Source organism: Narcine bancroftii, chromosome 2, assembly GCF_036971445.1.
Source record: "Narcine bancroftii isolate sNarBan1 chromosome 2, sNarBan1.hap1, whole genome shotgun sequence".
NCBI lineage: Eukaryota > Metazoa > Chordata > Chondrichthyes > Torpediniformes > Narcinidae > Narcine > Narcine bancroftii.
Genome location: NC_091470.1, coordinates 361,347,282 through 361,362,113, shown reverse-complemented (window position 1 = coordinate 361,362,113; position 14,832 = coordinate 361,347,282). Strand labels below are relative to the sequence as shown.

Genomic DNA, 14,832 nt, shown 5'->3' with positions numbered 1-14,832 from the left:
GCTAAAATGAATGATGGAAGGACACTTTTCTTCTCAAACAGAATTTATTTGATGTGGTTCGATGCTGTGGGACCTTACAGTGAAATCATGTATAGAGCCTGAACCAACAATGCATCACTTCCAAACTCCTCATTCAATCAAGCATGCAGGGAGATAGTTAAGTGTGGCGCATACGAAGACGTACATTAATTTATGACTTACCTAACAGTGTGGCTTCATCAATTTCCAGGCAGAAAATAGATTTTACTCAATAGAATAAGCCATGCGTATGAGTCGCTTCATTATGTTTCCTGTTTCACATCATTTATGTGTTATTGACATGGGTCAAATATTGAAAAAGTTCTCTAACTGGCACACAATGATAAATTGCACCAGCAGTCCAAACATAAACTCGAGCAGCAAATTTAATTTATCTCTTCATCACTGAATGCCATGTCTTCAGCTAACCTCCGGAATCCTTTCTCAAAGCCTCTGCCTTCCTATTCTGTATTCGGTTAAGCAGGAACTCTCCAGTAGTCCAAGCCTGCCACCCTGATGGCCTTCAGGTGCGCGGGTAGCTGATCTGTGGGAACTCCAGCGCCTGCAAGCGATCTGCCAAATCGCACCCCATCCTGGCACAGGGACACGTGGGTGCTCCTTTGTCGATCCTAACTCTGAATCCAGCAGAGGGGAAAGATTTAAAGAGAAGGTCGGCACAGTTAGCACAACGCCTTTACAGTGCCAGCAATCGGGACTGGGGTTCGAATCCCTCACTGTCTGTGAAGTGTTTGTACGTTCTCCCCATGGGTGGCACAGGCTCATGGGTCGAAAGGGCCTGTTACCATGCTGCATGTCTAAATTTAAAAATTTATATCTAAAAGAACTGTGGGCAAGTTTTTTCACACAATTTGTGCATGGAACAAGCTGACACGCGTTACAATGGCAACATTTAAATGACATTTCAACAGGTTCATGGACGGGAAAGGTTTACAGCAGCCATTCTCAACCTGTTTTCAGCTATGCCCCACCACCCCCCTGGCCCTAGGACTCTGCCCAAAGTTTATGGGTCCCCTTCCCTGTGAAGCAGTCAAGTTTTAGTTTCTTCCATACTTCTACCAACTACATAAAAAAAATTACAAATATTTATGTTATTTGAAATGAAGATAAGGCTTTTACTTCAATGTTTCTGTGGTTCCCTAGCAGTGAGGGGGGAGGAATGGGGGCCCCCTTTGAGAAAGGCTGGTTTAGAGGGATATGGGACAAATACAGGACTAACTTGTCTGGAATAGTATAGACAAGCCAGGCCAAAGGGCCTATTTCCATGCCACATATCTATCAATCTATGAATCCATCTCCCTCCTTGTTTAAGTGACTTCTTAGAACCCTCATTGGCCATTCTGCCCTAAACTATTCCCTACACAGCACAGAGGTGGAATCAGTTTCCAAATATACCTGCAATATGGCTTAGTCCATTTTAATATCAACACTGCCGCATCAATACAAGGTAAATAAAAATGGAAAGTGCTGGAAATACTCAACAGGTCAGGTAGCATACATGGGAATTAAAGCAGAGTTCATTTTTCCAGCATTTTTGCTTTTTATTTTAGACCTCCTGCATCTGCAGTTCTCCTTTAGTTCTCACTCACAATGTTGACGTCGTCTTGTGCATGGTCTGCTTGTTTTATAAACCTTTGTATTTACTTCATCTTTATATTTCAGAGTTCAGTGGAGTCCAGTTCCTCTTGGAAAAAGCATTAAATAAAAAACACATTCCTCCATTCTAACACACCGTCTTCGACCTAAAACTTTGCAATTCTCATTTCACAGATACTGCCTGACTTCCTGAGATTCTGTTTTTATTTCAGGTTTCCAGGATCTGCACCGTGTTTTGATTTTCATTTAGAAAACACAAGACTCTGAGCAAAAAGCATTTCCCCCCTTCCTTTCTCTGTAAAGTCATCTTCAGCTGCTGAGTCCTTACAATTTGAGATTATCCCTGCCCAACCTGTTCATATCCAACTTCAATCCATCACCACCCACCTCAAAGTTCACATCACAATACCGAATTAATAATACTTCTAAAAATCAAAAATGATGGAAATACTAAGCAAGTCAGGATGCATTGGTGGGAAAAGAAACAGTTAACATTTCACATCAAAGACCCTTTGTCAGAAAACCTGGTGTAAAATCTTCAAAATAATCTTTGATCTAAAATATTAACTGTGTTTCTCTTCCTGTAAATGCTGCCTGGTTCAACTACAATTTTATTATCATCTGATTGCACAAGTAAAGCCTGATGAAACAGTGTTCGTGGGTCCCTGGTGCAGACACACAATCAGACATAGCACAAATTCAGACAAAAAAATACATATGCAGGACAGGTATTCTGATATAAAAAAATAAATAAATGTTTGTTCAGTCAATGTTGGAGTCTCAGATAGTTAGCGTGAGCAGTTCCTTTGGTTGTTCGGCATTCTCACTGTGCGTGTTCCTCAGCCTGGTGGTGCTGGCTCCGATACTCCTGTATCTCCTCCCCGACGGAAAGATGCTGAGTGCAGAGTGGAAGGGGTCCTCAATGATTTTGCGCGCCATCTTCCACAACGATCCCGGTAGACCACATCGATGCGGGGAGGGAGACTCCAGAGATCCTCTGTGATGCTCTTAACGTCCTGTGGATTGAATAACTCGAGCATTCTTTGTTTTTACTGCAGAATTTCCCAAAAAGAAAACCTGGTGAAGGACTCACAGCCACATCCATGGGGGTGGGAGAGGGCGCAAGGATAATGCAAAGTGCACGGTCTCGACCCAAAATGTAAATAATTCCTTTCCCCCTCCAAAGATGCTGCAAAACTCTCGACTTCCTCCAGTAGTTTCTATTTTTGCTCCAGTTTGCAGTCTCCGCAGTTTTTTTTTGATTTACACAAAGAAACACGGTGATAGTGTGGCCAAGGAAAGGGATAAGTATTGCAGGATACTTTATATTAATGGTCAGAAAGAAATGGGGTTGCCCTGATAATAAAGAATGTGATAAAGTGAAAGTACATTACATCAAGGAAAATAAATATGGAGGGAGTCAAGAAATAATAACGGACAGAAAACGCATTGAAGACTAGTTTCTAGTGATCATTAAGTTGGACAAAATGTTAATTAGGAATCGGGAAAAACATACAATCGTAGTACAATAAACACAGGGGATTTTAACCCTCAGGAAATCCTGCTTGGTCAAAATATGCTGAGGAATTATTGACAGGGCACATTTACGACAATTTTCCAAAACAATATATATCAACAGCAAATAATGTGTTTAATAAGCAGAGCTATTTAATAATCTGCAGATTAGCAATAAAAATACGATATACCGGTAATTTTAAATCAAACTTTACAGTGATAGGTTACAGTTGAATTTGATGTTTGCAATTTCGGTTTCTGAAGGGACACTTATTGACATCAAAAAGGTGTTGGAGGAAAAATCTGCCTACTGAGACCTGAAGCTTTTGGAAGGATTATACAACTTTGATCTGCTTCCTTTGTCTAAAAGTTTCAAATGTAATGTTCAAAGATCAGTGGGAACATCTGCCGATGATCTAGTAATTCTCTGAATCATGTTCAGTTGTTGTAGCTGGTAGATGGATCCAGAAAAAGATGGTGCTGATGTCCCATTCCAGGGGCTTGTACAAAACAATCCCGCGCGATACTCAAATGCAGTACAGAGAGGATGCGCTTCTAACTTTGGATTGAAGCCATGCCTCATCTAGAGGGCTTACTATCCAGAAGGTGAGCGAAAAAACCCCCTGCCAACACTTATCCCACTAACCCAGTGGTTTTCAACCTTTTTCCTTCCCACTCACATACCACTTTAACTATTTCCCATCCCATAGGGTCTCTGTGATTAGTGAGGAATTGCTTAAGATGGGATGTGGGTGGAAAGAAAAAGTTTGAAAACCACTATTTTAATCATACCTAATTGACTCGTCATGTGTACGGTTTCATAACTCCAAAGGAAATGGGCCAATGCCAATCTTTCTCAAGCAAAATATTTCAGTAACAATTGGGTCTGGAGCAGTGGTTCTCAACTTTCCCTTCCCACTCATATCCCACCTTAGCTAATCCCTTTCTAATCACAGAGCACCAATGGCATAGGGATTACTTAAAGTGGGATGTGAGTGGAAAGAAAACATTTGAAAGCAACTGCATCAAAGACCTAAAATGGATGAGAGGGGGGGGGGGTTGGGGGGGTGGCTTGGGAGGAGGGAGGGGGGGGGGGAGAAAAAGTCACTGTAAATGTGTGAAAAAGAAAAAGTGTATATCATGGCTAATGTGATTTATGGCGTGAAAAATAAAAAATTTTTTAAAAAAAGGAACCGTATGTGAGAGCTTGCTGTGTGTAACTTGACTTGCTTCTGACAATACATCCGCAACACTTTGAAAGTAGTTTATCTTTGCTAAAGCTCCTGGGATTTCCTAGGAGTTGTGAAACATCCTTTTGACACTCAGTGACTCTGGTGGGGGTGGGGGGGGAGGGGGCGGGGGAGGAATTCTCTTTTGTTTCTCTTTCTCTGACTGTGAGGGGTGCCAGGCAATGTGAATGGCGAGTCTTTGTCTACCTTATGGCAGACTAAAGGCAATTACATGTAAAATTACATTTCTGTTTTAGCACATGACAATAAATAGTATCTGATCTGAAATACAAGTCTTTTGCAGCATTCTTTATGACCTGTCTTTGTAAGCAAGGTCAGTAACATAACTTTGAGAGTGAATTCATTGAAGAACAATAAAAGACTTGGAAAGGTAGCTGAACTGATGTATTAATATCATCATGTGGCACGAGTTCTTTAATATCAAGAGGCTCTACATAGATTGGCATAATATTGTAGGCAGAAGGGTCTATACTGTTACCTGCTATGTTCCATATCCATTGTCCTGGTGAATTTCTCTTACTGCTGCATAGTAACAAATTGGGGTCTCGTCCGGGATTTAACCAAAATTGGAACTTGTTGATTCATTAATTTTCCATTTGTTTGGTTTAAGATTTTCTTTGAAAGCCAATTAAAAGACTTGCATTTGTGGAAAATGGCAGCAATGGATATCAATAAGTTTGTGGAGTCGCCAATCTTTGGTGATAAAGCATGCTCGAAAGTTGGAACTTGCAGTGGTAAAACAGTCGACGAAAAGAATATAGTGATCCAAAAAGTTATAGGTGAATGTTATGTAATAAAAGGGAAATTTGGAGAGGAGGAGTTAAGACAATTTCTTCAGGGTGAATCCATGAGGAACAGAAGGAACAGGTTGAGTTGGTAAAACTTCAATTTGTGAGAGTAACCAAAAAAAAAAGGAGATTTGAGACAGAGAAAGCTGAGAAACAAAAAGAAGCTTGAGCTACGTGCACGGGAGATAGAGTTAGAAAAAGCTAAATTAGAGGTGTGGGAGGCAGAAAAATGAAGGGAAGAAGCAGAAAAACAAAGAGAGGAATCCAAAAGGTAAAGGCAGATAGAGCTAGAAACACACGAAGCTGAGGAAGCTGAAAAACAAAGAAAGAAGGAGGAGATCAATCTCTTGGTTCTCATGAGAGCTTAATGTCGAGTAGCGAGGAGAAGTTAGTTCCTCCATTTAATGAGGCTGACATTGATAAATATTTCCAGCATTTTGATAAAGTTGCTGGGTTTGAAATGGCCAAGAAACTACTGGTCCCTCACGTTACAGAGTGTAAATAAAGGGAAGGTTCAGCAGGCTTACTCTGCCCTTAACATCCAACAAGCCATTAATTATGATACTGTAAAGGAAGCTGTGCTTAAGGCTTACGAATTGGTTACAGAAGACTATAGACAAAAATTCAGGAATTTGAGAAAATTAGTGGCACTGTCTTATATGGCTTTTTCACATGACAAAGCTCTGTGCTTCGACTGATGGTGAGCATCAAAAGAAAAAAATGGTGACAATAACAGGCTAAAAGAGTTGATATTAGTCGAGGAACTTAAAAGGTGGATTCCTAGTGACATAAAAGCATAACAGGAAACTTGGTAAGATTCTACTAAATTAGCAGATGAGCATGCTTTAACTCACTAGATTAAATTTGTAACAAAAAGATCATGTGGAATATCAAAGTAAGGTAGAAAATAAATGAAAAAATATAGTGTTAGGAGTAGAGAAGAAGGGAAGCGAGAAAATGAAGAACCTTCAGGTCCACTTTGCCACTTTTGCAAGAAACCTGTCCTCTGTTAAAAAAAAAAGAAAGTAAAGGAGGCAGGACTAGATGCCTGTATTCAAAACAATGAAAAACATGGAAATTAAAAAAAGGTTCCAGACCTGCTGGTAAAATTAGGAAAGAATTCGAACATTTTGTGACAGAGGGTAAGGTTTTGTTAAAGGAAAGGTCATCACCAGGGTCAGTAAAAATCTTTCAAGATACTGGGGCCACCCAGTCACTCATGTTATATAGTGTTTTGAAGTTTGGTGATAAGACAGCCACAGGTGAAATATATTTGATTCAAGATTTTGGGGGGTAAATCTTCTCTACACAAGATAATGTTGAAATCAGAATTAGTTAATGGACTTGTTAAGATAGGGATCAGATCAAGTTTGCCAGTGGACGATGTTTCATTGTTATTAGGAAATGATTTGGTAGAGAGTAAAGTTGTACCTGCAGTGAAGTTAACAGATAAGCCAGTCATTGATGAGACAGAGACAGGACTCTGATATATACCCAGCTTGTCCAGAAACACGAGCTATGGCAAAAAAGCTTGCCAGTGAAGACAGAAAAATCGTGACAGTGCACAGCAACATTCAAGTTATAGAGCCCACCAAAATATTTCTCATTACTTTGAAAGGAGCTTATAGAGAGGCAGAACAGAGATCCTGATCTTTCTGAAGTGAGAGATAAGGTTCTCTCTGCTGATAAAATTAAGAAAGTGCCAATTGGATATTATTTCAAGGAATGTGTGTTGATGAGGAAGTGAAGATCACCTGATATCCCTGCCAATGAAGAATGGGCAGTTGTTAGAAACATAGAAAATAGGTGTAGGAGTAGGCCATTTGGCCCTTCAAGGCTACACCACCATTCATTTTGATCATGGCTGATCATCCACTCAGTACCCTGTTCCAGCTCTCTCTCCATACTCCCTGATCCCCCTAGTCACAAGTACTAAATCTAATTCTCTCTTAAATATAGCTATGGAACCAGCCGCAATCACTTCCTCTGGCAGAGAATTCCATAAATTCACCACCCACTGAGTGAAAAAATTCTTCCTCATCTCAGTCCTAAAGGACTTCCCCTTTATCCTTAAACTGTGGCTCCTGGTTCGAGACTTGCTCAACATTGGGTACAATCTTCCTGCATCTAGCCTGTCAAACCCCTTAAGAATTTTGAACGTTTCTATTAAATCTCCTCTTAATCGTCTAAACTCCAGCGAGTGCAAGCCCAATCGTTCTAGCCTTTCTTCATATGCAAGTCCCGCCATTACTGGTATCAATCTGGTCAACCTTTTCTGCACTCTCTCCATGGCAATGATGTCCTTCCTCAGATAAGGTGACCAAAACTGAACACAACACTCCAGGTGAGGTCCCACCAAGGCCCTATACAACTGCATCAATACCTCTCTGCTACTGAACTCGAATCCTCTTGATATGAACGCCAACATACCATTCGCCTTTTTTATTGCTTGCTGCACCTGCCTTCCCACTTTTAATGACTGATGCATAGCAACACCCAGATCTCTTTGCATCTCCCCTTTTCCTAATTGGACACCATTAAGATAGTACTCAGCCCTCCCATTCTTTCTTCCAAAGTGGATAACCACACACTTATCCACATTATAATGCATCTGCCATGCATTTGCCCACTCACCCAACCTGTCCAAGTCACCCTGCACACTCTTAACAGCCTCTACACAGCTTACAATGCCACCCAGCTTCTGCAAACTTGGAAATCCTGTTTTCTATTTTCTCATCTAAATCATTAATATATATCATAAATAACTGGGGTCCTAGCACTGAGCCTTGTGGTACCCACTAGTAACTGACTGCCATTCCAAAAAGTACCCATTTATTAGGGTTAGGGTTAGGGTTAGGGTTAGGGTTAGGGTTAGGGTTAGGGTTAGGAGTGTAAAAATATCTTGAAGGAAATTAGAACTGATAAAAGGAGAAATGAAGCTGCTTTGGCAGGAAAAGGTTTAAAAAAAAACATTCAAAGGGTTTCTATAGGTACATTAAAAGTAAAAGAATAGTGAGGGATAAAATTGGACCCCTTGTAGATAGCGAGGGTCGGCTGAGTGAGAAGTCAGAGGAAATTGGTAAAATTTTAACTATTTTTTTCTTCAGTATTCACTAAGGAAAAGAATATTGAACCAGATGAAGTGAAGAAATATGGTAGGGAGCTCATGGGTAATATAAGAATTAATGAGGAGGTAGTGTTAGCTATATTGAAAAAGATCAGGGTAGATAAATCTCCAGGTCCTGACAAAATATTCCCTAGGACCCTGAGGGAGGTTAGTGAACAAATAGTGGGGGCATTGACAGAAATATTTAAAATGTCACTGGCCATGGGGAAAGTGCCAGAGGACTGGAGGGTGGCGCATTTTGTTCCGCTATTCAAAAAAGGATCCAAAAATAGACCTGGTAATTATAGGCCTTTAAGTCTGACAGTGCTGGGTAAATTAATGGAAAGTGTTCTTAGAGATGGTATATACAACTATTTGGAAAGACAGAGATTGATTTGGAGTCGTCAGCATTGTTTTTTACATGGTAGATCATGTCTAACAAATCTTGAAGAGTTTTTCAAGGTGGTTACTAAAAAGGTTGATGAGGGCAAGGCAGTGGATGTTGTCTATTTGGATTTTATTAAGGCTTTTGATAGGGTTCCCCATAAGAGGTTAGGAAGGAATGTGGAAGCATTAGGTATTAATGGTGAAGTAGTGAGAGGGATTCTGCAATGGGTGGATAGGAGATGCCAGAGAGTAGTGGTGGAAAATAATTTGTTAAATTGGAGGACAGTGTCGAGTAGAGTGCCTCAGGGATTGGTACTGGGTCCACTGCTGTTTGCCATGTATATTAACCATCTAGATGATAAGGTGGCATATTTGATTAGTAAATTTGCAGATGATACAAAGGTTGACGGTGTTGTGGACAATGAGGAAGATTACCAAAGTTTACAGGGTGATATAGGACAGTTAGAAGAGTGGGCTAAAAGATGGCAGATGGAGTTTAATACTGATAAATGTGAGGGGCTACATTTTGGTTGACTTAATCAAAGTAGGACGTACACGTTAAATGGTATTGAGGAGTGGAAGAAAGGGATTTAGGAGTCATGGTGCATAATTCCCTGAAAGTTGAATCACATGTGGATAGGGTGGTGAAGAAGGCATTTAGTATGTTGGCCTTCATAAATCAGACTATAGAATACAGGAGTTGGGAAGTTACCGAGTATGTTGAAATTGTATAAGGCATTGGTGAGGCCAAACTTGGAATATTGTATGCAGTTTTGGTCACCAAATTACAGTATAGAGAGAGTGCAGAGGAGGTTTACGAGAATGTGGCCGGGGTTTCAGGGTTTGAATTACAGGAAAAGGTTGAGCAGGCTAGGACTTTATTCCCTGGAGCATAGAAGGTTGAGGGATGATTTGATAGAGGTATTCAAAATTATAAGGGGGACGGATAGAGTCAATGTGGATAGGCTTTTTCCATTGAGAATAGGGTAGATCCAAACAAGAGGGCATGGATTGAGAGTAAAAGGGGAAAAGTTTAAGGGAAACATGAGGGGGAAATTCTTAATGCAGAGGGTGGTGGGGGTATGGAATGAACTTCAGGCAGTGGTGGTAGAAGCAAGATCGATGTTAATATTCAAGGAAAGGTTGGATAGGTATATGGACGGGAGAGGTGTGGAGGGTTATGGGCCAAATGCGGATCAGTGGGACTAGGTAGGAGATGATGTTGGTAAGGCCAAAGCTAAACTGGCCTATTTCTGTGCTGTAAATGGTTATAATCCCATCTGCCACTGCATTGTATGGGAGCCCGTCTCTCGCCGCATTGTACAGAATCCCTTTAACCCACCCCCCCAATACCAAAGACGGGGAAAGGTCCACTAACACCAGCATCGTATAGACCAATATCTCTACTTAACACAGATTATAAGATGATAGCTAAACTATTAGCAAACAGATCTAGTTAAACTGGATTTATTTAGAAAAGACGAACAACAGACAATATCTGTAAGTTCATTAACTTAATCCATGCAGTACAAGGAAACAAGACGCCAACAGTGGCGCAGAGAAAGCCTTTGACAGAGTAGAATGGAATTATTTATTCAAAGTACTACAAAAATTCAACCTACCAGAGAAATATATTAATTGGATTAAAGCATTATATAAGGGACCATTGGCAAAGGTGACAGTAAATGGATATATATCAAGCCAATTTAAATTAAGTAGATCAACAAGGCAGGGATGTCCACTATCTCCCTCACTGTTTGCATTAGCTATAGAATCACTGGCAGAACTGATAAGAACAGAAAATAAAATAAGAGGGATAAAAATAAAAGAGAAGGAATATAAAATCAGTCTATTTGCAGATGACATCATAGTATACTTAACAGAACTAGAAATATCAATAAAAGAATTAAATAAGAAATTGAAGGAATATAGAGAAGTATCGGGGTTCAAGATCAACGCAAATAAAAGTGAAGCAATGCCAATGAATAATGCGGATTTCACAAAGTTTAAGAAAGATTCACCATTTAGATGGCAAACATAAGCTATTCGATACCTAGGTATTCAACTAGATAATAATCTAGGCCATCTATACAAACTAAATTATCAGCCATTAATGAAGAAATTACAAGATGACTTAGAACATTGGAAAGACTTACCACTAACACTGATAGGAAGGGTAAATTGCATTAAAATGAATATCTTCCCAAGGATACAGTACCTATTTCAATCATTACCAATTCACCTAACAGAGAAATTCTTCAAGGAGCTAAAGAAAATAATAAGGAAATTCTTATGGAAAGGGGAGAAACTGAGGATAGCGGTAGATAAATTAACAGAATGGTACAAACAAGGGGCTTACAGCTACCAAACTTTAAGAATTATTATAGAGCAGCACAATTAAGATACCTATCAGATTTTTATCAAACAAGGGAAAAATCAGATTGGACCAGATTAGAACTAGATAAAATAGGGGAGAAGATACCTGAACATATACTATATAAGTGGGATAAAAAGCTGGTGCAACATAGGAATTCACCAGTACTGCACCATCTGCATTTGGAAGAAGATTCACGTAGAAAGGAAAAAAACAAATTACCAACCACCAAAATTATTATTGACGCAAAATCAACTAATCCCTTTCACAATAGATAACCTTTCCATTAGAGAATGGGAGAGAAAAGGGATCAAAAGAATAGAAAATTGTTTTTCGGGAAATAAATTATTATCTTTTAAACAGATGAAGGACAAATATGGTAGAACTCTCAGTACAATGTTTGCATTTCACCAACTGAAAACCTACTTGAAGGACAAATTGGGAAGCAGGCTGAGGTTACCAGAAGGAAGCAATTTTGAATATGTGATTACAGACACAATGATAATTAAAAGATTTATAACAAACATGTACATCAAACTGCAAGAGAAAGAGAACGATGAAACAAGCTGTAAACCCAAACAAAAATGGGAACAAGATCCAAACATAAAGATAAAGAATGAAACTTGGGAAAAGCTATGCTCCGGAACTATGAGAAATACAATAAACACGAGGTTACATATGATACAATATAATTGGTTACACAGGCTATACATCACACCCCAAAAGTTAAATAAATGGGACCCAACAGTATCGGACAGATGTTTTCGCTCTAAGAAGGAAACGGGAACAACAGTACATGCAATTTGGGCATGTGAGAAAGTGGAAAAGTTTTGGGAAGATCTAAACCAGGTATTAAATAAAATTACAAAAAGCAACAAACCAAAAAACCCAGAGATCTTCCTTCTAAGTGATACAAGAAGTAAAGAGGGATGATCTCGTAAATGATCATGAGAGAAATAGATGGAGTGAACGCAGAGTCTTTTGCCCAGAGTAGGTGAATCAGGAACCAGATAACATGTGTTTAAGGGGAGTGGAGCAGAGATTTAACAGGAATCTGAGGGTTAACACGATGTGTGGTAAGCTTATGGAACAGGCTGCCAGAAGAAGTGGTTTAGAAAGGTACTACTGCAGTGTTTCAGGACAATGTGTAGAGACATGGTAGGATGGGTTCAGAGGGATATGAGACAAATATAGGCAGGTGGGACATATGTGGGTGTTGAAGGCTAATTGGGTCTTTGGGCCTGTTTCCACTCTACATGACTCTGTGACCACTTCCATCTTGTTGCCAGATATCCTACTCCACCCCCTTCTTGACTTGTTGTCCAAGGCTTCTCCATTCTGAGATGAACTCACGATGGATGCTTCCTGACCTGCTGAGTATTTCCAACATTTTCTGTCCTTGTTTCAGGTCTCCGGCACTTACCTACATGGTTATCGTTCACACTGTTCTTTTGGCAGATGAAGTTCAATGCAGGGACAATCTTGATGGGAAGTTCAGGGTGTTCGAGGCTGGGTTATTCAGAGTACCAGTCAACTAAGCAAGGCTATCAAAAAATGGAAACCAAACACCAGGACAGTGACTCTCAATCTTTTCTTTTCCCCACTCACATATCGCTAACCATGGAGCACCCTTGGCATACCGTGCCGCAGGTGCCCTGTGGTTAATAAGAGATTACTTAAGGTGGAATGTGAGTGGGGGAATTAAAGGTTGTGAACTACTCCACTAGGTCTTATTGCTGGAGGGACAAGCTCACAAATACAAATGTTCTGCTAAAACTATTATCAAACCTTTGTTCTACTTTTACATTTAGCCTTTTGGCCTATCCTTTCCACTCAGTGCGGTGTCATTTTCCAACAATACTATCAGTCGCCCTGAAACTATCGCAGCAGATGATCTCCTTGAACGTCTTCCGCATTTCTTGACTCCGGAAGGCGTAGATGAGCGGGTCAATGATCGAGTTGCACATGATGAGAATCAGGTACAAGTTGAAATGTGACATGAAGCATACACAGTACAGGTTTCCGGGGCATGAGATTGTGAAGATGAGGTGCAGGAAAAATGGAGTCCAGCAGATGATGAATACGCCCAGCAAGATCGTCAAGGTGATGGCGCCCTTCATGCTGGCTGGTTGACTAACAGAGTTGACACAGGAGAGGGCAGCAATTCGCCTGGCATGGGAGCGTGCCAGCAGAAACATGTGGCTGTAAAGGGAGGCCATGACAATGAGCATGGTGAAGAACATGGTGACGAGGCAAATGATGACTGTGGGGCTTTCAGAGTAGACAATGAAGATGACACCGCATCCGACGCACAATGCCCAGATCCCTGCAATAATGAAGGCCGCCCGCTTCACGCTCATGATGTGGTGATACCGCAGTGCATAGAATATGGTGATGTATCTGTCAACGGCAATGGCCAAGAGGCTGCACATGGATGCCACCACAGAGGTGCAGATCAGGGAGTCAAACACATTGTCGACCTGCTTGACCAAGCTATCTTTGACAACCAAGTGCCTGTTGTTGAGCAAAGTTATCACAATCGTTTCCCATGCATTGGACACACTCACCAGCATGTCTGCCACTGCCAGGCTGCAGATAAAAAAGTGCATGGGGGAATGCAGGTTCCTGCTTCTAATAATCACAGCAATAACTAGAATGTTCTCCAGTAGGCTCATGATACCCAGCGTTAGAAATACCTCCACTGCTACACTGACTTGCTCACATAACGCAGCAGAGTTCTTGGTCCCGTTTGTCACCCGCTCAGCCGCAGTTCGACTCATCAGGGAAGACTGTGTTAAATTCATCCTCAGCTCTTGGAACATGACTGTGAAGTCATGCTCTGCTCCTCTTGCTGTGAGGTGCTCAATGAGAAAAATGGGCATCTACTTCTGATATTGCCTGTTAGGAAAGAACATTTAATTAAATGTCTGATGATAGAACATAGAACATTACAGCACAGTACAGGTCTTTCAGCTGACCGATGCAAACCTACTCCATAACAATCTAATCCTTCCCTACCGCACGCCAATAACTCTCTATTTTTCTTTCTTTTTCAATCTTTTTATTATTATTATAATTTATAAACACATACAGTTCAAAGAGATATTAAAAAATACATAGTAAGTAATGAATTAATACAGAGATATTAAACAATAATATTACAGAATAAAAATATATCATTAAAAAAAAATTTTTTTGATCAGTTTAGGGTGTGAACTATCTCTAAAAAAAAGATATAATTAATAACAATATATGAAAAAAGAGAAAAAAAAACCCAAATAAGAAGAAAAAACAAAACTCTCTATTTTTCATACATCAGTGTGTCTAAGAGTTGTATGAATCTCTTCACTGTACCACCCACCACCATCCCCTGCATTGCATTGCTTCCACTATCACCACTCTCTGACTAAAAAAAAACTTACCTCTGATGCCTCCCCTACACTTGCCTCCACTCACCTTAAACCAGTCCTCTCGTATTTTCTATTTGTCACCCTGGGAAAAAGGTGCTGACTATCCACCCGAACTAAGCACCTCATAATATTGTATACCTATCTTAAGTCACCTTTCATCCTTCCTAACTCTCTCAACTTTGCCTCATAAGACATCTTCTCCAATCCTGGAAAGAAAAGAGAGTCCCTTCAGAGTTACTGAACTCGCCCCCAGTGTTCTGGGAGCCACACAGACCCTGAGCTCCAGATCCATATCTCCGAGACAACCAGGAAGCCTTCAGTTCCTGAGGCTCTGAGTCATCCCAAGCCCCTTCTCCACTAACTGAGCTTC

At 40.3% G+C, this 14,832-nt stretch overlaps 1 protein-coding gene across 1 annotated transcript; it reads right to left on the bottom strand.

Annotated features, from left to right (window-relative positions):
* Nucleotides 1-12,896: 12,896 nt before the first annotated feature.
* LOC138752828 (melanocortin receptor 5-like) lies at nt 12,897-13,856 on the bottom strand. Its single transcript, XM_069915457.1, has one exon. It carries the CDS (start codon nt 13,854-13,856, stop codon nt 12,897-12,899), a length of 960 nt encoding a protein of 319 aa, XP_069771558.1.
* Between the last annotated feature and the right edge of the window lie 976 nt (nt 13,857-14,832).

Bases quoted from the DNA above. Each gene is read 5' to 3' on its own strand.
- LOC138752828 (XM_069915457.1), bottom strand. From the start codon at position 13,856: ATGAATTTAACACAGTCTTCCCTGATGAGTCGAACTGCGGCTGAGCGG.